This window comes from Epinephelus lanceolatus, chromosome 12 (assembly GCF_041903045.1).
Source record: "Epinephelus lanceolatus isolate andai-2023 chromosome 12, ASM4190304v1, whole genome shotgun sequence".
Classification (NCBI taxonomy): Eukaryota; Metazoa; Chordata; class Actinopteri; order Perciformes; family Serranidae; genus Epinephelus; species Epinephelus lanceolatus.
In genome coordinates, this window is record NC_135745.1 from 7,608,766 (window position 1) to 7,636,401 (window position 27,636).

Consider the following 27,636-nt stretch of genomic DNA (forward strand, 5'->3'; position numbering starts at 1 on the left):
CTTAAACCACAAAATTCTCATCAGTTCATCACTGAGTCCAAGTGGATTTTTGTGCCAAATATGAAAAAAAAATCTGTAATTTCAAGCAATTCCCTTAAGGTGTGCTTGAGATATCGTATTCATGAGAATGGGATGGATGGACGGGCCACAGCTATCATTGGCGCGGAGGCAAAAAAACGAGAAAAAAAACAAAAAACAGCTGCTTTATTACAAGTGCAATCTTGCTCCTGTTCCGAAATCTTAGCAATTATTTTAACTATCATAACTGATATAATGGCCAAAATCATGTAAACAAGTTGTAAAAAAGAAGAATTATCCATTTTAGTCTGCAGCACCCATTTTCAGTGTTCACCAAAAGAAAAACTGTATAATGAAACATTTTTTCAACATAAAACTTGATGGCCTTGGTTTATTTTCTGTGGTGAACATGTAATAGAACACATTTTAACTGAGTGGACACTATAGACACCCCTCTACACATCTACATTACATGTTGGGTTTGGCTCCACTAGACTGCAGGTAATCAAATACCAACTCTTTTTCACGTTCCTCAGCGATTAATATTGACACACATGGCACCCTTTAGTGTTTTTTATGAGACACACGGGGCTGTCATTTAACTCAAATGTAAACTTATACATAACAATATTAGATGCTCACAGTAACTGCAATAAAAAGAGACAAAGTCCACATAAGATGGATGGATGGCTCAAATAAACTCAGGACTTTCATCCATGAGACTGCTGTTTGTGTCCTGTGTGAAAACAATGCTATGTAAGTTATGTTTTCTACGTGCATCACGTAGTTACGCCATGTATTATGCCATGTAGTTACATCACATAGTTACATCGTGTCTTGTGAAAAATTACATTACATCTAACTGCAACCCTGTAACAAACCAATCCAAACCATGATCATTTTTAGTCGTAGTTTTGTTGCCTAGACCTTACAGTAACCATTTTAAGTTAGGTGTTTTTCCCATGGAGTCTAACATGAGCTAGTGTGCGGGTCAGTCCAAACTCCACTTGTATGACGTTAGTGACGTAAGCACTTTGGGACTACTTGTTTTCCATTACTGATGGTTCAATTTTTAGGCTACATACAGATAGTATAGAGAGAATGCAAAAGTAACCTAAAGCTAAAAGGGAATGCTCTCCAAATACTAGAATAAGACCTTTAAGGTTTACTGCATGTCTCTGGATACTCAGGAAGACTCAGAATTGAATATTAACAAACTAAAGAAGTGCTGTCTATGGCGTGATTAGCTTCATGTTTTCTACCACAAGAGTGACAGAGGTAGGAAGTGTCTTAATGGGTAGGAACCATGCTCGCCAACATACACACACATTTAGTGGAATTTTTGCCCTCAGTTCTCAGATTTATTGTAATGCCTCTGCGTGTGCCAGTAGGAGAATACAGAAATAGGATGAAAGTGGTCTGTCAACACCAACAACAGGCTGTCAGTGAGCTTGGAGTCTGATTTTTAGCTGTGTTAGCCAAACGACTGACAGACAGAGCTTTGAAGCTGTGGCTTCAGCACTCAGCACCACAGACTTATTTGGAAGGAGAGTTGAGAAAAACTCTGTTGCTTGAAGTTTTTCTTGGACAAAAGAACATCTTTTAAAAAACAATGTCTTGAAACAAAAGTAAGATAAAAACTCACATGTAAAACTTATTTTGCTGTCATGTGTTATTAGCATCTATATTGACATGTGAGTCCATGATTAACATGGAAAAAATCAAGTAAGGTATCAAATTATGGACAAATCCTCCAGAGGCAAAAAATGTTTGAGCATGGGGTACATGAACAATGGAGTGTTGTGTAAGAGTGGCTTGTTTTCAACTACAAACACTCTTGAGTGCAACAGACTGCTGCAGTGCTGGCCGTGCAAACAGAAAATGTAGTCATACAGAGCCATGTGATAAAAGTGCTGCATTTCTGAAGAGTTGCTGCGTGTCAAGGCTAGTGGTGTATCCTGATGTCACAGTATGTTCTCATCCCAGGTCCTCAAATTCTCTTGTCTTCCATGTGTTACACCATGGCTGAGGGCACCCTTTGGCATCTCACTGAGACACACTCTCAGTGACTGTATGTGACACACAGGTATCTCTTGGGCGAAACTCATTGTAACACGTGGTCAAACAGTCGCAGTCAGGTTTAGGCAACAAAACTACTTGATCAGGGTTAAAAAATACATCATGTTTTGGGTTAAAATAAGTATGTGAAGTATTTATGTCCCATCCATCGCATTGGACCAAGACAGCAAGCCAGCAGGGACATTACCATGTTGGGGCTCACTTGCAATAGGGTCCATGTCATTGGTCTGACATCCCATTAGTCCGACGGTCTGTGGTGCTGAACGGCTCCCGGCGGGCATATTTCTACCTTGATGGTGCGCCACAACTGGCTCTGGGTCAGCTGGGAAAGGCTTGAGGTGAAGCACGCTCACGGTTTATGTTTTTGTCACTTTCTTTTTCATTTTAACCCACACCATGATCTTTTCCTGACCCTAACCAAGTGGTTTTTGTGTCTAACCCTAACCAGACCTTAACCACAGGGCATCATGATGATTTCGGAACAACAGGACTTCGGAACAATGAGTTTAATATGGTCGGAACAATGGGATGTCGGACCAATGGGCAGTTCCCCTTGCAATAAACTATTGTTAAAGTGCATCAGAGCACAAAGAGTTACAGTAAAATAAGTACTGGAGAAAAACACACAAAGTTTAAGTATACTATGAGGTTTTATTGTGTTGAGCTGGATAACCGTATTAAGATGCATACTGTCGTCACTGGAACTACTTAAAAGCACAGATCCACCAGAGACATGCAAGCTGATGTTTTCAAAGATGTTCAGAGTATGCAGGTGATGGTGGTAGTGCAGGTCACAGAGAAAGGGAAAAACCAGAGATGGATAGAGACACAAAAATACAAAAGGAAAGATGGGAAAAAACAGGAGAAGAGGTTACAGACATGGCACATAGGTGAGTAGGAAAGAGACAGAAAACACCCAGTGTTAAGTGTAGCTTACTTAACTACAGTTTGTCCTGTGTGACAATAATGAAGCAAAAACACAGTGTTAACTGACTTTCATCCCTTATATTTAAAGTATTTTGTAATGTAATAAACACAAATCTTCAGGTAATTTTTACATGCAAAAAAAACTTTATAACCAGTTAACATTGGGCATTGAGCCTAATAACCATTTGATATAGCTACTCTTTGTGGAAATATTTTATTGCCTGTGTAAAACCATAGACTGCATTATATAATGGACATAGCTACTGTGATGTCACCAACTAATTTGTGGACTCCCGTTCTGAAGCCTTGAGTTCAGTATTTCACATTTCGCAGACAGCTTGTCACTCAAGCGGCCCCGCCCATAAATATTCAAAACTTTAGCCCCAATAAAATGTAAACAAATAAGTTATAGAAAAATACAGTTGTCATGAAAGGCAAAATTAGCTATGGAGACCATAACCGTTTTTTGTACCAGGCTGTAAACATGTTTTTTTCTGGTGTAAAGTCAGGCTTTTTAACATGGAGGGAGTATGGGGATTGACTGGCTTCTGAGCCAGCCTCAAGTGGCCATTCAAAGAGTTGCAGTTTTTGGCTGGCTTCATTTGTCAGCTAGAAAACATGATACCTACTTACTGATCAACAAAATGTCTTTGAAAACTTAACTATTATGCTCAGATACATTTTTAGTTAAGTCAGCTAAAGGCATGTGATGTATTACTTAATTGCCTCAATTTAAAAATTGGATAAAACTTGATATTTTTCTTACAGCACATTTGAGCAGTGGCTAGCACAGTTGCCTAACATCAAAAAGATCCTGGGCAAAGTGGCAGCTTTAAATTGTTTGGTGTTGGATGAAGTATTTAGATCTGTTATTTTAGTAAAAGGATCAATACCATAGTGAAAAAATACAACATTACAAGTAAAAGTCCTGAATTCAAAATCCTACTTGATAAAATCTAAAAAGAAAAAATGAAAAAAGTAAATCAAAGTTTTATTAAATTATTATTAGATTGTTGTGTAAGCACTGTTTTACTGTTGCAGCTGGTCAAGGTGGAGCTTGTTGAACTTCTTCTTTATACAGTTAGGTAGTCCAGTGGTTCCCAACATAGGGAAGCCTGACAAAGGGTCACAAATTAACTGTGAGGGACAATATTAATGTGAGAAGAAAGAAGAAAAATAAAGTTCTGCTGCACAGATGTCTTGGGGGAAATGTCTCTTACTCTGTTGACAACTCATAGCTATTTGAAAGTTGAGTAGGTCCCGCTGACACGCTGCTTTTTTGTACAAGGTCACAAGCTGAGAAAAAACTGGGAACCACTGGTTTAATCATCAATCTTCAATGTGTTGCATGCTTGTGAAGAGCCTGGCGCTAAGTTCACTTGCAGGCAACTTGATTATTGTGAAATGTATATAACACTTTGGTCATAACTACAAAAACCTTGAGCTTGCATATTGTTTCTTAAAAGACGATATTGTCATCATCAACATCTTAGTCTTTTAAGCTTCACCAGACAAATGACAGCTCTATCCATAATTCATGATGAGAAAGTTTGAGTGCCAACATCAAAGAGACTGGCCACTTGTGTTGCAATAAAAGCACTGAAATTCAGAAGCTTCCAATGACCACAGTGATCTCAGTAGAGTGCTAAGTATGCTAGCTAACCTCTGAGGGGAAAACACTGTTTCCTTTGAAGCAGTGAGGGAGCGGTGAGTTATCCTCTGACTAAAACAGAGACCCAGTGAGTTTTGACTGCGGATTACGAGTAGAGAAAACTTAACAGAACACGATATCTCAGCTAAACTTAGATTTTCATGAGTGTGAGATCACAAATTCACAGATACTTGACAAAGCAGCAGCATTGGTTACTTACCATAACGTATGTCCTCTCATCATCTTCCTCAGCCTCCTGCTGATTGGTCCCATCTATGTCCAAACAGCTCTGGAAATCAGGGTCAAAGGGCAACAGCTTTCTTTACCCTCTTCTTTTTCTCTTCCTTTATCACTCTTTCTATCCATCGCTCTGTATCACTTGAGAGCACCAGAGAGCTGAGAGCACTGATCAACAGCAGAGCAGCAGTCAGTGTTAGGAGGAGGATGTAAAGAGAGAAGAGACGAAGAATCAAAAGAAGGAGAGATCATCATAAGCCATTTTCAGACGTGATTTATTGCAAAAAATATTTTACATGTGAGTCTCTGGATAAGCATTTGTAAAAGTTAAAGTCTGACATAAACAAATCAGACTTTAAAACCAGGTGGAAGTGGTTGCCAAGGTGATCATTAACTAAGCCTTCAACAACAAATTAAGTTTTAGAGTTAGAGTTATTCCCATTTTGAGGCCTCAAATTTGGCAATTTTGCTGTTGCCATCTTGGAGGTTTGGGGCCAGAAGTGACCATGTTTGGTCGAAAGGATGGAGACAACTCTTACAATAGCTGCCAGCTTGGTTAGCATGGAAGAATCTGCATGGGTCTGATTTTCAAGACCCATTCCTGAACCAGGACTTGCAACATGCAATACCACACCCGCACATATGACCGATTAGTTGTGCAATTCATCCCACTAGCGGAAGATCTGCTTCCAGCACTGAAATTGAAAATCCTATAAACAATGCGCTTTTCAAATAATTCAGTCAGACAGCATGTTTAAAGTGATCATTTTGGGACATTTCATGCATGTGAAACTAAGATATTATGCACCTCATTGAAGTGGCTCTCATATTCCAGGTGGCACACAAGACAGAGCTGACACACAAAATACAATTACATACTGCACAGCTGTCATGAACCGGGAAATTAGCAATAGAGACCCAAACCATTTTTGTACCTGGCTGTAGACATGTTTATTTCTGCTATAAAGGTTGATTTTTTAACATGGGGGTCTATGGGGACTGACTCTCTCTTGGAACCAGCCTCAAGTAACCATTAAAGGAAATGCAGTTTTTTGCACTTCCACGTTGGCTTCATCTTTCAGCCCCGCAGTTTGCTGCTTTGTCATAATGACAAAACGCCATCACTGTAACAGAAACAAATAGCTGTAGAGCATAAGGATCTATACTGGCAAGTAAGAAGAGAGGGGTAGAAAACACAAAGGAAATACATTTACATTTGTGCCATATGCTAATGACAACCCACACAGTATGGACAACTGGTCTTCAGAAAACAGGAGAACACACTTCAACCTTCTTGAGCTCCACTAAAACCATTTGGGACCACTGTCACTACTGTATCAGTTAATGGCAAACCTAATAAAACTCAACTGAACTAAATCCCTCCAGGTCCAGAAATGGCTCCCTGAGGCCCAGGAAACATCAGCTTCCCTTGATGATGTCATTTCCCTCTGTGTCAGAGTAGACCGCCATCCAGCCTAGCATTGTGTCGCCAGGCAGAATACAAGTCATCTGTCATTGGCCTGTGATGCTAATGAAACCCAGATGTAGCACTCCTCTGGTTCCACCTGGCCCCGCCCCTTATCCTTTGTTGTCACGGCAATATTGTACCCAGAATCCCGCTGTTTATTTTGGTTTCCTGGTGATGGGGTACTGCAACTGAAGATGAAAGAGGAGCTGGAGATGATGGGGAGAACAGAGACGGACAAACAAGCTCGCATGTATGTGCACGTATGCACATTAATGACCTCATTGGCTGGCGGTCAGTTACTCCGGAATAATTTTGTATCAAGTTTGTGTGATCACAAAAACAAAATGCAAATGTACTAGCTTTTTATAAGTATCCCCAGCTTATGTGATATTCACTTCCTGTTGCAAAGTGGCCCTGTGTCTTTTGCTTTGCATCATGTTGAATCTGACTGAAATATGCAGGCCCTCTGATGTCCAGTCAGGTTGAGATATGGGGTGTGACCAACATCTTGTTCAGGAAGTGATTGTTTATTTCCCTGTTTCTATGACTGCATGGGGAAATAATACAAGCTGCAAAGAAGGAGAGAAGGAGTGAACATGAAAGTACAAGGATAAAGGTAGCCTACAGATAATTAAGCCGGATAATTCACAACTTCTGAAATCTTGCTGTTAACCAAAGTTTTGCTGCCTAAACATAAGATATGCCAGAGGCTGTGCTTATATTTATCATTATAGTGTTTGATGAAAAATATCCTGCTGTTGTGTTAATTTGAGAGACTTAAAGGAACATTGTATAATATTTAGGAAGGAATTAGTGACATCTGGTGGTGAGGATTACAGATTACAAGCAGCTGCTCCTGGTTAGGATTCCTTCAATGTTCATTGTTCAGAAGGTTTTTAGTGGGGGCCAAATTATCTGCAGAGGTCTCTTTCTCTCCAAAATAAACAGACATGGTGATTAAAACATTGAAAAAATCTGTGTTTTTCCAGCGTTGCGAACTACAGTAGCTGATACGAAAATGTGAAAACGTAAATGTCCCTATCTAGATCCAGTGTTTGGTTTGTCTTTTTTTGGGCTACTGTAGAAACATGGTAGTGCAACACTGCAATCTCCATGATCAAGGACCTGCTCCCTATATAGATATAAACGGCTCATTCTAAGGTAACTAAAACACAGTTTTCCGTAGTTTCAGATGATTATACACTGAAGAAAACATACTTATTGTAGGCTATTATATTCCATTTCTGTCAATATATCCCCCTAAATCCTACACACTGGACCTTTAACCTTTGGTAATTTTGCCAGGAAGTCAAAGTATTTTGGAAATTCAAAGTATGATATTTTTTTTTAGATCATTGTTTTCATTTTGCTTTTTGTGTTTGTGTGTGTATGTATCGTGTCCTCAGCATTTGTGTATAAGATTACAGTTTTTTGGTTCTTTGTGATGTCTGGCTTTCTGTTGTTCCAAGGAAATTATTGTTTTTTATGCTTGTATGTGCCCATCAATGATTTTAAATTAAAAAAATTGAAATATATATTTTTTACTGTATCCTTTGGAGCTCCAAAGTGCCCAACATAAAATAAATCAATCAATAAATAAGTAGCCTAACATATGGATGAATTCTGTAAAAAAAAAAAAGCAAATAAAACACTAATTTGTGAAATTATTTAAGAAATTAGCTATGATACTACAAAACATATTTTCATCATTCTTATTTTCATTTAACAGAGCTGAACAGGAGCTCTTTTTTTAATTTCATATTTGAAATTTTTATTGCAAAAATGCCCTTTTCCGCTTTTGATTTCACAATGTCATTTATCATGACATCTTCTTCGATTTATTTAGCTTAACAAGGCAGCGTGTGTTATTTGCATAGAATTCATCTGAATTCTGAGTAACCTCAACTGTGTTTTAATTCAAAAGATGTTCCTCAGACATATGGTGCGTTGGTTTTGTACTCGGAGGTCGGAAGTCGGAAGTGAGAATGACTTCACCTCTGAGTTGACAATAGTTTTTGCATTCTAGTTGACAATGGTGGACAAGTCGGAAAAAAACATGGACGTCCACAAGAAAGCCTTTGTTGCCCTTGCACTTTCGGAGTACAGACAGCTTCAAAACCATCATGCACATCAACTGATGAACGCCGCAGATGAGGCTGACCTAATGTAAAACAAATAACTCAATTCGCCATGGCAGAAGAGAGCAGCAGCGTCAGACGGCCAAACTTCTCCCAGAAGGAAAACTGATGTTTTGGTCCAGGAGGTCCAAGCTCGCACTGTCCGAATATACGGAACTGTGAGCAGACCTCCACGGGCTGATGATGTAAAGGTAGCCTGGGAGGAGGTCACCACAATCGTAAATCAATGTTGCTTTTCTCTCGTGCGCGCGCGCTCTCTTTTTCTCTCACTCTGTTTCTTTTCTTTTGACTTTTCTAAGATGACAGATGCTGAATATATACTCCCTATCTGATGCTGTGGCTGTTTGTGGTTGGCTGAGAGGGATGTGAACTCATTAGTTTGCAGCTGTGTTAATCAAATCAGGTTGGGTTTCCATTACACGTGCCAAACGTGCCAAACGGTGCCAATCCCCTTTGATCTGACATCAGATGTGACGGGACAGTTGATATAGAGATACATTTATGTGCTGATTGCAGATAGTTGCATTGAATAGTGGTTTTTGTGGCTATTTATTTTATTGTTAATATGCCTGATATTCTGGAAACCTGCCTGTGAGGTTTTGGTGACGTGTGCGCACTGTCCGCCGGTCAGCCAAACTTCGGCTTACACCAGCTGCACTCCCCCTGCGCTGACAGTAGATGTGGTTTCAGCTGGCGAGCTTTTAGCGCACCTTCGGCGAAGCCTTTTGGCACGAAACTGTCACTGCGCCAAGCTGGATATGTCAAGACCTCCCCCTGCTGCGCCGCCACACCCATCTCAGTGCACCTCGGTCTGCCAAACTACCGAACTGAGCGCCCCTCGGGTTGCGCTGCTCGAAGCTAGCTCAAAGCTAGCTCTGCGTGGGGTTCGCCACCCTGTGCCACCTTGCGCTGCACCGGGAAACCTCTGTTTGGCCACTATGAACATTGGCTTCAAAGCCAAGAGCACTTCCTGGGGGCCTGGGTACTATAAGCTCGGTAGCATGAGCAGCCTAAGCTAAGTCTATAAAGCTAAAGAGGTTTAGTTTCTATGATTGTGTACTTTATTTACAACAACAGCCTCCAAATGATTTATGCAGAATTACTTTAGCATTGTTGTTGCTCTAACAGGAGCTATCTGGCTTTGTTTGGTAGCAGTTGTTGAGCTTGCTAGCTAACGAGAAGCAGAGGCACATATTTGAAAGGTGAAAGGGTGGTTTATTTATGATTAGTTATTTCATAATATCTTTTTTTTAAATCTATTTAATGTTGAACAAGTTGGTGTTCCATTGAACTATACTGTATATTGTTTTGTCTGCCTTTGTTCTGTGTCTTCCTCTTCTTCCTCTAAATCCAACACATTTACATTATATTGATACTGTATAAATTACTGTGTCAAGGAATGAATAAAGTAAAGAAAAGTTACATTCTGGTGTCACTTCTGTGGCTCAAATATTATTTCATTTATATGCAGAAGTCTCAAATGTAAAAACAGTGATTATATGTGAAACCCAAACTGTTATTTAGAATATAGCTATAGAGTGCGGTATAAGAAAAAACTGACTGACTGTTAGTCACGCAGATCAAAAATCCTTATTTTAGTGTATGTTGATGTAAAATTTTATATGAAATGCTGTGTGTGTGTGTGTGTGTGCGCGCGCGCGCTTTTGCACATGCCAAAAGCCAAAAGTGAGAGGAAGATTTTTACCACATAAAGTCTGACATCAAAATGAGGTTTCTCATAACATAAAAGACCATAACATATATGTAACTGAAGCTAATGATGACGACATATATCTAAGCATAATCATTATTTCTAAGGCTTTGATTAAATGGCAGAGGGGACTTTTATTTTGACATTTTCAGTTAATGACTTGAGACAGTGTAAAACAATAATAATGAATATTGTAGCTTTGTGGGGACAGTTGCAAACCTCAAGCTGTTGTTAGAAAGTGCTGATTGAAAACAGAATATACAGTAATATAATGTAAAGACATGCTTTCTAAGCTCAGGGGTCAGTATCTGCAACTAATGTGCCATGTGAAATGCTCCAGGACTGGAAAATCATTTACAATTAAAGCATTTGTCAAGAGAAAAGATTAAATGAGGATTTTATAAACATTTGCACCAGGTAAAACACATCATGCACCCATGCACATGCTGACACACACACATTGACCTCCCTAATTGTAACCGTGTGTATAGTTTCTAGTAGTGTACTGAGTGAAAGGACCACCATCTTTCAGTCATGTCCTTCCATCTATACCTGTCACAACTAAACACTTCCTGTCAGGGTCAGGTAACCTATGGAAACATGGCAGCTGGCATGGAAAGTGGTCTCTCCCTCTCTCTCACTATGACACACACACACACACACACACACACACTCTGCACAGACACTGCACACACAGTCAACATCCAACCTTTCACCAGTGACTCTCTCTGATGTCAAGCTAAGTAATCTCAGATGCACTTGCACACACACACACAAACACACAAACGCGCACACACACACACACACACACACACACACAGATTCATGTATGGTGACACACCCGTACCGTGGCACTTCCAAGCAGTGAGATAAGCACGGCATGTCACTGCCCTACCAAAAGCAACTGCTGCTGCTTTAAAACAAAAACAACAGCATGTTTGTAAGATGCTGGGATGTTTTTGGCTGAGGAGGGAAACCAAGCCCACTGACAAACACTGCCACTGCTCACGAACCCTGATGTCATGATGATAAACTTGCCACTGTGCTGTTCAGAAGGCAGAAGAGGGCACTGACCTTTTGTTACCGGATATTATTCATTTCTAAAATGGCATCGCTCTTTAGATAGATGAATACACCAAAGCAGTCAATATTGCAGGTATAGTTTTAACTTCTGTAACACATACGTGTGTTACATACATACATGTTGCCAAGTAGCCCCAATGGTCAGTTTTGTTCTGCTACTACAAGGTGAGGCAAAATGAAATATTACAGATTCAAAAATCTAATTCTTGTGTAATTTCATCAAAACTAAAATTTACATTAAATCTTGCTAACCAAATGTGTTCCTGCTGTGAATCTGATACTTTTAGGCAGTTACAACTTAAATAAAAACAAATTAATCCTCCTTGTGACTGACTGTTTGACCAGTGCTCACACTGACAGGTCTGACAGCTCAATTATCCGCTCACTCTCATTAAGGAGCAGGTGTCTGCAGTGTGTGTGTTGTTCAGAGCTCTCAAACCTTCTTAACTCATGACCATCCTATAAAGCAGCCACATATCGTTCATCTTGTGTAATTGTACAAGGTATGGTTTTTAAGCTTTCATTTTAACAAGCAGGTTCATGAGTGTGGCAGCGGAGTCGTCTGCATGCCAAAGTCTTGAGCTGCACTGACAGGTTTCTAAACCAGATTGTACTGTAGCAATTATCTGAGGGAAAATTAACTGGTCACAACAAAAGGCCAAAAAAATCCTCTCAGCATGTAGTCTTTGTGCCACGATGTTAATTATCCAGAAAGCTAATTTCCCCACCCCAAACAAACCCCCTCTTTTAATACATCAACAGATGTTGTCTGCAGGAGTGTTGTCCTAAATCCTCCTACCCTGTGAGGAGAGCTAGATAAGTGGCCGGGCAGTGGAGTGGAGGAAGGATTGGGGAAGGATTTTATATCCTGTCTCAATTAAAACAGTTAGCTTCCTGATGAAACAATATCTTAAACAAACATATTGTGGGGCGTCCCCATGTACAAGGCTGTTGCCGCAGCGGCCCGGGTTCAACTCCAGCCTGTGGCCCTTTGCTGCATGTCACTCCCCCTCTCTCTCCCCCTTCACGCTCATCTGTCCTATCAATTAAAGGCTTAAAAATGCCCAGAAAAATATCTTAAAAAACAAAAACAAACATATTGTGTATTCTAATGCAAATATTTATGCACGTGTTTTTACCAACGCGCTCTTACTCCCAACTCATCAAACTTGGACTGTGTCTCAAATCGCGTACTTCTGTACTTACACTTAATATTTTAAGTGCATTAGTGCGTTCACACTGAGAAGCATGAAAAAATGCAGTGCACTATGAGTACCCAGATGGTGAAGTTGAGTGTGGAACTATGGACACTTTTCGCCCTCAGTGGTCGCCATCTTGGCTACGTAGCGGAAGGGGAGGGACAACTTTTCAAACTGGAAATAGCGGCCGAGGACTGTGCGACCATGAACGTTGCTGCATTGTACAAATACATGTGTTTTTTTGCACTAAGTACCACTATACTGTTGTTGGGTATAAGCCAGCAGTATGTTTACTGGGTTAATTTAGCAGTCTGTAATGATTTGGTACCGCGAATGATAACGCAAATGCTAGTTTGCTAAGTAGCTAATTTGCGGTCGTTATTTCCGGTGAGTACACAACGGCCGTGCCTGGTTTGAGACAACATTACCCTGTCGAAATTCGCGCACTACGCCAATAAGTACCTAGTGCACATAGTATACTACATACAAGTGTACTAAGGGAAGTATGTGATTTGAGACACACCACTAGTCAGTCACCCTATGCTTCAAAGCCACATGACACAAATGTCATGTGACATTATCAACATTATGCAGTCAAAATATGTAAACTCTGACTCATACGCTGTGTTCCAAATCACATTCTTTTTCTTTTTACTTTCAGTACATACTGCAGCTGCCCTTACAAAGTAGGTACTGTTGCACTGAGTATAAATACAAATGTAAGATACTACTTTGTCATAACATTGCGCCTTAAGCTTTGACCCTTTTGCTTATATCTGTCACAGTCCATAGTGTGACATTTGAAGTAAAAAGAAAAAATTTGGAACACAGCAGACTTTATAATGTTACCTTGGAGATACAAAGAATTGCCATTTGCAGAACTCTCCGGAAACAGAGGTGAACCTAGAGAGCTCTGCTGTTGGTACTTTGCAACATGTGTAGTTTTAACGTTTAAGTTATAACTGCATACATCTGCACTGTAGATTGTGATTGATTGATTGATTGATTGATTATAGTCATTGTGGCTTCTGTTGACTGTCACTGATCTGTCATCTTTCTGCAGCTCAGTCGATGTGACTAATCTTCTACTGTTCAGAGGATTGCGGGTCAAAATAGCCAGAATAGCATGCTGCTTTGCATCCTGCAAAATGTGACCAGATGCAGTTGAACATCCTGTTATTTTTCGCATACGGCACTTGGCATAGCTACCATGCATTGGGACATACTAAGTCTTTTTCTGGCATATTAAATAGTATGGTAGTTTGGGTATTGAAACACACTGTTGTTGCGGAATTTTTTGCTCTTTATACGATGTCATTGCTACGAGTGGGTTTACCTTGGAATTTATTGATGCCTTGCACATCAGAATAATACTCCCATGGTCACTGATCAAGCTGCCGAATTAGATGCCCTGGGGGTGAGTAGGATAGGTTTTTACTCCTAAGAAGAAATGTGTGACTTAACATATAAAAAATTTAAGATACAAACTCAACAATACCAACTTTGTATTTGTTCAACAGCTGTTAAACACTGCCTGGATTCATTAAATGTCTCCATGTGGTGTTCTCGTCACCCACACTTAATCTCAGTGGAAAAAATGTTGCGGCATACACTGCAGATTTTGCAAAAATAAACACAAGAACTGGTAGTTTTTATAGCCTGATCAAAAAGTAAAGGAAAAGCCGTGCAAAAGTCACAACAGCAGTGAACACTTCTCACCAACCAGATGATACCTTCACAGACCCACTGCACAGAAGGTGAACCCAGCGATCTTCTTGCACCCAGTGCAGAGGGACTGCACATGTTCATGTCAAAAGGTTTGTATCAACTCACTTTTAGTCATCCACCTTTTCTATTTATCTTATATTTCTATGTCCTTTTTACATGCCGTAAATGAACAATGTCATAAAGCCAGTGTGCCATATCTACAAAACTTACTGCAAACATCCTTCCTGAAAATCATTCATTCATTTCAAACTACAAAAAAGGGAAATTAATATCTAAATTCCAGACTTTTTGTCAAGCTTGGACAAAAACATATTTTTTGCATTTGGTGAAGAGTTCTAAAGAAAAATATTAAAAATATTAATAACAATACCAATAATAATTCAAAATAAGTGTCAGATCAATCTTGACATGACTGAAAAATTGGAATTTGTTTTTGGGCTCAATTTATAAATGAGGCCATTTCTGAGGTGCTGATTGTTTTAGTTTTTAGATTAGTTTTAATAGGATGCTTTTCTTATTTCTGTTAAAGGTTAAACCAAGTCTATCCTACACATCCATGCCATTAAATTCTATCCCAAAGACCCAGTTCAGAAGGCTGGGGGGGGGACTGAGGTATTGGGTTGCAGACGTATATGCACAGATAAGACCCAGAGGGATTCTTGACCCAGTCTCTTGCCTCATTCACAAAGTGCCTTCTGAGAATGTTTTCATTCATGCCTTTTTGACCCCAGTCTTTGGTTAGCCATCACCTTCACTTAAAGTCTGACGTGGAGGAGGAGGTAGCCTGTAGACTCAAGAGCACTTTGTTCTAAAGGGGGGAGACCACTTGGCACTAACAGACCCCCTCTGGCTGCTAGATTATACAACAGTTACTTAAAGCTGAAATTGATGAAATAATAGATATGAAAATTAGTTCCAAAAGTCTAAATCATGGGGTTATGGAAATTACACAATATATTATACTAGAATATACTTATTTGTAGTTATGAAGGAACATATTGTTACTTCAGTGTTACAAGTCAAAAGAAGGAATGTCACATTGCACTAATTTACTCTGAACAGAATCGAGGAATTAAGGCAACAAGTTTGCTGTGTTAGTGAGCTGTCCTGAGAGTGCTGCTGGTCAGACGGTGTGGATATCTAAATAAACACAATTCAGTCCTGTGCTGTGTTGTCATAATGTCCCCGATGGCAAGAAAGGAAAAGATGAGAAATCCTGATAATGTCAGACCAGGATAAGTCAATCTAAATGCCTCTCACAGGAAAAGATCTTTGAAGGGTGACTTTTTGTAAAGATTTGATTTTCTTAAAGCACTGCAGTCTTACTGGGAAGTGAAGAATAAAATAGTATAAATAGAAATCCTGTTTCTTTATATTTGCTGACTGATCGTTAAAGCATCTGAAGTCTGAATTGAAGTTTTCACTTTAATAGCAATGAAACGTTTTTTTTCTACCCCTTTAAACCATCAGCTCGAGTCAGCAAGTTTTCCATAGAAATAGAAATAAATAAATAAAAACAAAAGAAAGGACAAAAGACCAAAAGAAAAATGCTCCTCTGATCCTGACATTAAAAACCCTAACTCCTCAGTGATGCTGCAGCGGGCGGGTCCGGGTCAGCAGAGTGGGAGGTGCGCTGGGCTGCTTAAAATGACAAGAAAAAAGTTTTGGCTCTCACAAATGGTGAGTGAACAAAGTCTTCAGAGGAGCAAGACGCAAGGCTGAAGCGAGTGGGCTGACAGCGGCACTACAGTGGAATAATACCGCGGTCAAACACCAGCCTCCGGTGTGCTGCTGTGGAATAGGCTACCAACATCTGGCTGAACGGGGATGTAGCGGAGGAGCCCGCAGATGCGCCGTGAAAATGTTTAACTGTGTCTCCAACAGCGTGGTGAGTAACAACATATTGCAGACAAATAGCCTAGTTCTTCACAAAACTATAATTAATATGTGGGTTTTATTAATTTATAGGCTATTGCTCTTAGCACACAAAATCCACACTAAAAAGGGAAATAGCCTGTGCTTTACTTAATTTTACAAATAAAAACCCAAATTGTTCCCCATGTCACAGTATTGTACAATTAAATTTACAACGCTATGGTTATTTTAGTTTACATCCAACTCGCAAATTAAAACACCAACTTTTACAGGAGCATATTTTTTTTTAATTTATTTTGGTGCATCATATCACAAAGCAGAGGCCTTTATCAGTCCATTATTTTATGCTAATAAAGAATTGTTTAAACTTGCACTTAAACTCGCACATTAGGCTACTGATAACTTTATAACCAAAAAAAATGATAGGCAGGCCTACAACCTAAGACGTTAAACTATGTAGTGACATAACAATGTCTAAGTTATAGTAGCCAAATATAATATTAATATTGTAGGTTATTTTGCAAGCACAATGTGACATTTATTTAGGTCATATTTTAGAGGCCAAAACAAAAGCTATATTAGAGATAGCCTACAGAGCCAGTGCTTCCAGGAGGTATTATTTTAATGATTATTTGGTTTAAGCTTTCTGACCCGTCTTCTCTCAATGATAAGTCAATTTAAAGGGTGCTTATTGTGTCTGCATTTATAGGCCTATAGTAATTATAAACCCAACAAAACTGAACATTGCAATAAAAATGGTTAAGCCATCATTAAGTCTCTTTCGCCCTGCATATACTGTGAATGGTGTCAGCATGTGAGCCATTTGTATTTAAATGCGCGCTTCTTCGTTATTATTCCTATTTGTCCTGCATGTCTTCACAAAAATTCCGCAATATATTGCCAGTATGAGTATGCCATGATAGCCCCTTTTCACGCAGTCATTTTGACTCGTCACAGCAGAAAAAGCACAGGTGAAACTCATTTGGTTAAAGAGGTGTATTTAAGTGAATCTGAACGGGGTGAAACTGTGATGCGGCCGGCTGATGACTCGTTATCATGTACACGTGCGCGGCTGAAGACAATCAGTCAGAATGACGTTCAGCTGTGAGCGAGGCCGGTCTCTGCTGTCCCCAAGTAGGATTTGCTAAGTTTACACATGTAAAAGTTCACTTTGTTAATGACTATGTGGACCACTGCCGCCCTGGGCCTATTCCGATATATGACAGCACATATAAAATAAAGGCAAAAAATGGCTACAAAATGTTTGAGCTAATGTTTCTTATTAGGATGACCTTTGTTAATGACTGTGGTTGTCATGGAAATATGAAGGGGACATTAGCCTACCTGGTTGTCAGTGTGTGTTGCGCATCACCGTGAACCCGCTGACACCATGGCGGAGGGAGAAAGGAGACCTTCGGAGGCTGTTTTCACTCAGCTACAAGGAAATATTTATGTCGACACAGTAGGTGTTTTAAATATCAAACCCAAGAACTCTTTTCTCAGTTTTCCCAGCTTACAGACGCTGTGTAGAATTCAGTGTAAAAAGATGAAATGAAGCTCGCGTGACTGTGTGCGCACTTCAAAGTGCCGCTAAACAAATAATAAAAGACAACATTTAGCTTTTTACTGTTATAGACAGCGTCTATAATACAGGCTAGCCTACTGTGTTATGCTAGCCGAAGACTGTTTTAGTTTTCAGACATTTCAAAATTCGGACCATGGCTTTACCTTTGCTGACAATACGTCACGCGCTGCACGTAGGCTATTTTGTGAAAGGTATTTTATGGTAACGAGAGTTCTTTACTCTGAAAAGTTTGTACGCGCTGTTGTTACATTGTCAGCTGTTTCTGACAGGGTTCCTCTGGGCCTGATGATATTTTCGAGGAGGACTCCTACTCTCCGTCCTCCCTGTCCTCGTCCTCCTCCGCTTCTGTCCCCACTGTGGCCTCCCTGCAGGGGAAAACCCTGTGCACCTCCTGCGGCCTGGAGATAGTGGACAGATACCTGCTCAAGGTCAGACTGACACTGTATCATATCAAGATGTCACTGATAACACTGCAAATGTAGACGTAGGTTTCACAACAAGTTGGACAAACTCAGAAACGAGCCATAATGTTTCCACATAGTTTTCCATGGCTTGAGGTTATTTCAGTCAAATGTTTTAGGTTATTTATATTTGTTTTATTTTCATACAATTATTTCTGCCAAGTGTAACTTTTCAACTGTACTTAATTTTTTTTATACATATACATTATATACATAGTTTACAGTTATTTTGTAAAATTTACAAAAAGGCTACAGTATGTAGGTAATTTAGGACACAGGCTATCTGAATTTTAAACTGGGCACTAATGAATCAGAGTTCACAAAGCCTGCGGTCAAATTATTTTTGGTTGTTGGATTATGGTATACTCATAATTTAATTCTTGATAGCATAATAGCATATGTAGCCTAAATAGTTCATAAGAACATTGTGGTAAATAACCACTAAGATAATCTAAAATTGTGGTCAATTCAGTAAATTAATGTATTGTCAAGAATTTCAGCAACCTCTATTGCCTTCACTTATAAAGATATTATTAAAAATACTAGTAAGGGATGTGTGAAATGGCATTTTAAGCAAATTTTATCTTTTTCCCCATTTCAGGTGAACAACTTGTGCTGGCACGTTCGCTGCCTCTCATGCAGTGTATGTAACACATCACTGGGGCGACACGTGAGCTGCTACATCAAGGATAAACAAGTTTTCTGCAAACTCGACTACTTTAGGTAAGCCACAACTTTGCAGTGACCTTCTTTTATGAACACAAATATAAGGAAAACAGAAGTTTGGTGGGTTTCTTGTTTCAAAATAGTATTCTTTAGTAATCTTATTTGTGTAACTTCCTTGACTAAACATAATACCTGACTATGTAATCAAGGAGAATTAATGTGCCACATGGTCCATGTGAGAAACTCCATGGACAAAACAAGAAGGAAGAAAAGATCATATTTAGTATACACCTGTTCTGTTAATAAGGGAACAGGAGGATTGTGTTCTACTGCATGCACTTTCTGTTTGAGGTGCAAGATCATTGAATGACAGAATTCAAGCATCATTTAAGGATGCTTGCAAAATTTAAATGTTTTGTGAACTTATCCCATCTGGAAAACTGAATGTCTGGACTTGCATGGGAATTCAGTGAAAACATGCAATGTTGGAACTCAAAAAGGAAATAACATCTTTCAGTCTAGTCTCAGTTTTTTTTTTCAAGGAAGAAAATGTAACAAAGAAGCTGTGAACACTTGAATGTTGGATCAAGCATGCTCTGCACATTTTTCTAAATGTGATAGACATCGCTAAGTTCCTTGCAATTTGCACACTATTTTAATCTTTGTTTTATTAGGGTTTAGTTTAGTTTATAAGGATCCCCATTAGCTACTACATTGCAGCAGCTATTCTTCCATTCTAACAGTGCACAAAAACAACTCGCATAGCCTATAACACCTAAAATAACAGGACTAGACTTAAACATTGGCACAGACAAACAAGACAGCTCCTGGTAATACAGTAATTAAGGTATATACTTCATGATTTCATTTGGCCAGTTTGTGCCTAAATCTTGCTCTGAATACCTTACGGTGCTCCATTATTGTAATATTAGACCAAGTATTTACATTATACTATACATTCACATTTGTATGTTTCCATAAAAAATTACATGTGCGTTGAAAGGAATAGTTCCCAGTTCCAAAAACAATATTTTTACCATGCATTAAGTTCACTCAGTGTATGAATCATATTATACAGGTCACCTTTTCTTGTAGTGTCCTTCAGGAAAAAAAATAAAAATATGATGAGCACACTAACAGAAATCATCACTAATTAAATGTCCCTGCACCACTAACGGAGACAGACCTTCACATCCTGAGACACATGACACAGTCAAGCTTACCTTTTGATATTGATTAATTAGGCTTTGACAACTATACTTTTATCTGTTTTATAGATTATCTAAGTCTTTGTCAAGGATGCTGCTTCAATAGAATTTTAAATCTAACTTTATTGTTTTCCTGTATGTCAAGGGAGTGAATTCCAGTCACACAAACCTCTGTACATTAATATACATTTCATTGAGTTTATTCTTATTGTTGGTAATATAAAGTTTCCTTTTGTTGCATGTCTTGTACTGTAGTCATGTCTTACTGAACTAAAAGCTTTTTTTTAAAAAAAAATAAAAAATAAAACAAACTGAACTTTTGTAACTGACATGCACATCTTGACATGAAACCAAGCCAGATTATTATGCATTGCAATTACGTTTGATCTGTATCCGCAACAGCGAGCAAGGCATGCTGTTCTGTACCATTTGTAATTTATTTCTTTTATCTATTGTCACACTTGACCAAACTGCTGGGCAATAATCCAGATGAGAGAGTATTGAGTTTTATTGCTTGAATTGCCCCTGCTTAGTTTAGTCTATTGTTAAAAACTTTGAACATTTTTCAATAAAATACCATGTACCATTTTAGCAGTTATTTTGTTTGAGTGATTTGTCAATAATAATTTACTGTCCAGAATACTACCCAGAAGCCTGGTCTCATGTACTTGGTTAACTTGCAAAGGCAAAAGACTTGAACTTTGTTTTGTAAAGACCTGTTTTATCATGTGGACAAATATCCCGAATATCCTCGTCTTTGTTTGTTTTTGTGGAAAATAGATGAAAAACCAAGGCAAAGTTCCATAACTTCCATAACTGGCTTTGTTTCATTGCCCTGAACATGCTTTTACCCATGCATACAATTAGGATTTTTGGTATTGCAACTTTCAATTTTTAGCAATAGAAAAATTACGTTGTAAGGTTTTGTCATAACGCAATAAAAATATTAGTTTACCCAGTTTGGTCCTAAAGATGTGAAAACAACAAAGAAAAGTGGTTTAAAAAACATCTACATTGACTGGTTATTCTTATTCATATTATAATAAGTGGATAGTTAAGAGTATCACCAGATTCTATCTGGGTCATAATTATTATCATATAGTATAATGTTTATTGTAATCAACAACAAAATGAGAGATCAAATGGAAAATAAATGCATTTGCCTACACTGACTTCCATATAAGAGTCAATGGTCAAGTTTGAGCTCAATATTTTTATATAGATTAATTTCATAAAACAAAGAATTGCCACCTTTCCAATAGTGTGCCTACAATTCATTTAGCTGCATACCAAAACAACTTTAAAGTAATTTTTCTTAGCTCTCCACTGTGAGTTAAGGTCTTTTGCCTGCAGGGCAGTACAGCTATCTGTCACCCATCAACTACCACCTATTCTTTGAGACACATTCTAATGAATTTAATAATGCTGGGGGCACACACTCAGTCCTCATGCTAGTCTGGGCTTGTCTAGGCTGAGTGTTGATACCTTCACATGCAACACATATTCATGCATGTAGACAGAAGAACTCCCGAATCTCTGTTAATATAATTGACACAGAGGAGGTAAGATATTTTATTGGATTATACAGCGGCACTGGAGGTCAGTGAAATTAGTGGCAAAAGTAAGTAGACGTGTCAAGTCCAGGGGAAAAAAGGGTGTGACTTCATCAGAACATCTTTTTAAAGACTGATCGCTCCAAACTTAACTTTTACTGATCAATCACTTACTTGCAATTCATCTCACTTCCTGTTTCCCGTCTTTCTTCAGGAGGTATGGGACCCGCTGCGCTCGCTGTGGCCGTAACATCCATTCCAGTGACTGGGTGCGTCGGGCACGAGGCAGCACCTTCCACCTGGCCTGTTTCTCCTGCACCTCTTGTAAGCGCCAGCTGTCCACTGGGGAGGAATGTGGACTACTAGAGAACAGGGTCTTCTGCCGGCCACACTATGACATTATGATGGAGAATATCAAGCGTGCTAGGGAAAATGGTGAGTAATGGATGAGATTAATGAAGGTAAACATGGGTGGTTAACAGGGGTCACTTTTCCATTTAACCCTCCATGCAGGTAGTTTCAGTTTTGTTGTAGTGATTGTTACAAGCCCCACTTAGAAGAAGGTTGTGGTGTTAAGCCATGTAGAAGAAGGCATGAGTATAGCCAGTCAGTCATAGAGAATGTGCTCCTCTTTGTAGCTAATAATTAAGTATACCTCACTGAAGAACAACTGTAACGGTATAAATACAATACTGTATTTGGTGTTCTATGAAGATATCACAGGTCTTTAGGAAGAGGTTTTGAGATACCTGCCTCTGGTCCCTGCTGTCGCTCCAGAACAATGGAGGTGCAGCGAGGTCCAGAAACAATGCTCCGATTAATCTGAATAATTTATGGACCTTGTTACCAAGGATGCCCACAAGAGGACGTCCTTTATTTTAAAATGTCAAACAAGCCTTGTAACATGTTCTGTATTTTGTCTTAAAGAGCAACCAAAAGTAGAGGAAGAGGTGGCAGAGAAAGATGAGTCCGGCACCATGTCCAGACCTGCTAAGAGGGCCAGGACCAGCTTCACTGTAGACCAGTTACAGGTACTGCCAATCAGTCTCTGTGTTGGTCTGTGTGTCTGTGGTTACGTCAACAGTTTTCTTTCTAACTGCCAATGTAATCTGTCAATGTAATTCACTTCCAATTCCACCTGCAATTCCTACTGAAGTAATTGAATTATCATATTATACTGTGAAGTGGTGTTTAAGTGGAAAAAAATGGTGGGGCAACAACTTCTTTAGGCAGATGCAGAACCAGAAAAATAAACAATTTTCTTATTTGACATAATGTGCTATTTCACTTTTGCCAATTGGCACATACTTTTTTCCTCAGTTTAATTCTGCTCAACTCTCTGTTTATCAATCTGCTGAGCAGGCCCAACTTCATTGTATTATCCTGCTACTTAAATGTTTGCTAATCCTCTCAGAAAGATGCTTGTGATCCTGAAAACCTAAAAAACACATAGGAAGCAAAAAATGTCTTCTCTCACTAGCTAGCCCTATAGAAACTATATATTAAACTACAGAAACATTGTAGAATAATAATAAATAACAGCAGCAACCAAGGATTTTTATGTCATGCACTAATCCTGAAATAGTTATTTCTAAGTCACTCAGTACCACTAAAACCACACATTTACTGCTGCCAGCACCAGATTGACCCATTGCAACTGATACTATGACTAGTATAAAAGAATATATGACTACATCTCAGTTTTGCAAGCTACAGACCCAGGTAAGGGTTTGGGGTTTGAGTCTACAACAAGAGTGAATGTTTGACTCAAGACTTGTTGGGTGTTCAGAAATATGACTCTGTGTCTGCTGAATGTGTAAATAGGAAAATGTAGCAGAACAAATGTATGAGCCAGTAATATCAGGTAACCTTGTTTGATGTTTTCTGCCCTCTAAAGGCGGTGACAATTAATGCTTTGTATTTGAACACAGACTAAGCACTCTCAGTGCAGTCATCTCTTCTAAAGTGTTATACTAACATTATTTCAACCATGTTGAATGTCCATGTCCTGTCATCTCTACATGTATAGGTAATGCAAACTCAATTTGCTAAAGATAACAACCCTGATGCCCAGACTCTCCAGAAACTGGCAGAGAGGACTGGTCTCAGCCGCAGGGTTATTCAGGTAAAGTAACTGTTACTGCCTTCTTTTTGTTGAATGTTTTTTGACAGTTAAAATGACAAGTAAAACATGAGTATATTCTCAGTTGGATGTTGAATTAAAGGGATAGTGCACCCAAAAATGAAAATTCACCCATTATCTACTCACCCATATGCCGATGGAGGCTCAGGTGAAGTTTTAGAGTCCTCACAACACTTGTGGAGATCCCAGGGGAGAGGGGGTAGCAACAAAACTCCACCTAATAGAGGCTTACGGCGCCCCAGATTCAAACGTCCAAAAACACATAATTGAAACCACAAAATATCTCCATACTGCTAGTCTATAGCGATCCAAGTGTCCTGAAGCCCTGACATAAAAAGTTGTTTGGAAAAACGTTATTTGAACTCTGTTTTTAGCCTCACTGTAGCCTGCAGCTCTAACTGTCTCTCTGTACACCGCGTTCACGTGTGCGCGGTGCACAGAGAGGCAGTTAGAGCTGCAGGCTACAGTGAGGTTTCAATTATGTGTTTTTGGACGTTTGAATCTGGGGCGCCATAAGCCTCCATTAGGTGGAGTTGTGTTGCTACCTCCTCTCCCCTTGGATCTCCTCAAGTGTTGTGAGGACTCTAAAACTTCACCTGATCCTCCATCGGCATAAGGGTGAGTAGATAATGGGTGAATTTTCATTTTTGGGTGTACTATCCCTTAAGGATGGGTTTGAAGAATGTAACAAGTTGTAAGTTGGGCACTCACAAGAATGACAATTAATCAAACCCTTCTCTAAAGACTACTTTAGAAAATTCAGGCTTGGTTTATAGTCCAGATTAAAACCATCGGGGCCCCTTTCTTTGCACTATATTGTTGGATAACTTTGACAGCTTAGAAGGTGATGCTTAATCTACCCATGGTAAATCAAAGGGTAAGCGTGTCATCTAATATTTTGCAATATAAATTTTAAATGCTGACAGAGGATAGTCAACAACGCCTCATGCACAAATGCTTAGTTTGATATTTCTCTGTCTGAAAGGGAGAGTGGAAGTGTGTTAAACCAACAAGAACCACTGTAGTACCTGAAAATGAGAATATCACTTTGACCAATTATCATTCCAATTCCCTCTGCATTCAGGTTTGGTTTCAGAACTGTCGAGCTCGTCAAAAGAAATACATCAGCCCAAATTCTGCTTCCTCAACCCTGATGACATCATTTGCTCCTGGTCAGCTGACACCACCTCTGATGGAGGATCTGCAATACACAACCTATATTTCTCCAGATGCACCCCTCCTCACTACACTGACTTATATGGATGGTGAGAAACATGTACTCTTATCACTATAGTGCCCAGATTTTTAAATACACCTCATCTCCAAATGCCAAGACACTGCTAGCTCAGTGCTAACACAGCCCAGTTACCAGAAGAAAATGCTGGCATTATGCATTTCTGCAAACCACAGATACATTACCTTTGTGCTCCATATATTGTCATCTGGAGGTGAAGGGGTTGGTAGATGACACACCTGCCAAACTGCACACCACTGTTCGAGACCAACAACAAAAGTGGATGTGTTTTAGTGAGTCATTGCTGTTTGCAGGGATTGTGCCCCCAGAACAGAGTAGTTTGAAGAACCAGTGTGTTTAAAGTATCAGTGTTTTTGTTACGTTAGAATGAGCTGTTTATGTCAACAGCATGAAGTGTGTCCTCATACATGGTTGGCCATGTTGGTTCCACAGTGACCTGAAAACGTCAAAGCAAAGGCTGGCTCTTGGTAAAGCCTTTCCTTTTTCCCATCTGCCACTGTAGCTCTCCTACACGCTTGGCACACAGGAGAAGTTGCAGTTCTTCAACTACACCACTAGATGCCTGGACCTTAGAGTCAAAACACAAACTTTTTCTACTTATAACCAAGTGGTATTCGTGCCTGAACATAATCACATGTTAACCAGTGTTGCTGAAACATAGAACCAAAGTTTCAACATATCCACTACATGATAATGTACAAAAGTGATGTATCTGTGGTTTGCAGAAACATAAAATGTCAATTGTCTGTATGGCTGTTTTTCTTTTTCCAAGAAGGCCATGTAGTTATTTTTGAAGTAATTATACTTTGTTGAATTTAATTAATAGTCCTTTGATTCATCCATAATCTTTTCTTTTTTTTTTCCTTTTACTTCCCCAGTTCAAAGTCCAGACCCACTTTTGCTTCAGCCAATCATATCCCATTCGCTGACACAACTGCCAGTCAGCCATGCCTGAACTACAGCCTGCCTCTCGAAAACTGAAGACAGAGATTGGCTGATGGGAAGATTAATAGCAAATCCTTACTCTCAATAATAAAATAAAAGTTATGTGGGGATTGGATAACTTTAATTCATAAACTGTCCATTTGCCCCCCAGCAATTAAATTAAACAACAAGTTCAGTTTCCACTGCCTGATGTTTGAGCAGAAACTTTAAAACTCAACCTGTTAAGTCACTGAATTAATTTCATCCAATCACACAGAGATTCACAGGTGACAAAATGACAAGTTAAATATGGGTATATGTCAGATGAAGATTTTGTTAATATGTATATGTTATGAATTTCTTTGTATTTAATTTATTTGGAGAACATGATGAGATAAGGCACTTTGTTGGAAAATGAGTATAGAATTGATTTTCAGTTAGATGTTTATTTAATGTTTGAAGATTGTAAAATTGTCAGTTGGGCACTCACAACAGGGAGAGAGACAGTTGAGTGGTTTCTTCTCTGTAAAGACTACTTTATAAAATTCAGGCTTGGTTTATACTGCAAAGGAAACCCACTGGAGATCATGCATAGACTCTCCTGTTCCTTCCTTCGTTATTGACAGAAATGTGTGGAAACACCTTGTTCTCCACATGCAGTGCCCAAGTCTGTTCCTCTCAAAACATTCACGTCTAATTTTGAATAAACAACATTTCTTAAGATGCTTTTTAGTAGAGCATGTGTTAAGTACAGACAAATAGCACTACAGTGTGTAAATGTTTCCTTAGATTGGGAATGTGAGATAGAAGCCATGTATGAACTGCACACGGGGATAGATAAACTGTCACATTAGATGATGGAGATACTGGAAAATAAAGTCCATGGCTGCAATAAAAAAATGCTTTGTTTATTTCTTGTTAAAGTGTTTTTTCTTTCCTGGAATTAATTTTTTTCACAGATGACATGATGGAATGTAACTAAATCTGCTATGTATGTCTAAGTATGTCCAATTTTGCAGTACTTTTACTTAGCTTGAATATTTCTATTTTCTGCTTTTCATACACCACTACCCTTCAGGGGGAAATAATGAACTTTATTCCATTTATTAGATAGTTGTGGTTATTTTGCAGACAAATGCATGATCAGTTAATAAATAATGATGCATTTTTACAGATGAAACCTCCCAGCAGCATCTAAAGCTATTAAAATTAACTAATGTCACAAGCTCCAACATTGAAATTGCTAAATAGCGCATCAGTTATAATGCTAGCCTATGAGCCATTATGCTGCATAAAACTACATCCATTCATCCATCTTCTAACCGCTTCATCCTCTTGAGGGTCGCGGGGGGGGGGGGGGCTGGAGCCTAGCTGACATTGTGCGAGAGGCAGGGCACACCCTGGACAGGTCGCCAGACTATTGCAGGGCTGACACATAGAGGCAGACAACCATTCACGCTCACATTCACACCTACGGACAATTTAGAGTTATCAATTAACCTAATCCCCAATCTGCATGTCTTTGGACTGTGGGAGGAAGCTGGAGTGCCCGGAGAGAACCCACGCAAACATGGGGAGAACATGCAAACTCCACACAGAAGGGCTCCCACACCCGGGATTGAACCGGGAACCCTCTTGCTGTGAGGCGACACCACCACACCACTGTGCTGCTTATATTACATAAAAAACTACATATTGTTGATAATTCTTCAGACAGAAGCTTGATT

The 27,636-nt window shown here is 39.2% G+C and overlaps 1 protein-coding gene across 2 annotated transcripts; it reads left to right on the forward strand.

Annotated features, from left to right (window-relative positions):
* Positions 1-15,923: 15,923 nt before the first annotated feature.
* LOC117271782 (LIM/homeobox protein Lhx8) lies at positions 15,924-26,805 on the forward strand. Of its 2 annotated transcripts, none has more exons than XM_033650166.2 (8): positions 15,924-16,127; positions 17,969-18,127; positions 18,762-18,883; positions 21,802-22,022; positions 22,515-22,618; positions 23,617-23,712; positions 24,815-24,995; positions 25,864-26,805. In XM_033650166.2, exons 1-8 carry the CDS (start codon positions 16,101-16,103, stop codon positions 25,938-25,940), a joined length of 987 nt encoding a protein of 328 aa, XP_033506057.2. In that variant the 5' UTR covers positions 15,924-16,100; the 3' UTR covers positions 25,941-26,805. The 2 variants fall into 2 exon arrangements, with proteins under 2 accessions (XP_033506057.2, XP_033506056.2); XM_033650165.2 differs by lacking the exon at positions 15,924-16,127 and adding an exon at positions 17,241-17,576.
* Positions 26,806-27,636: the final 831 nt, after the last annotated feature.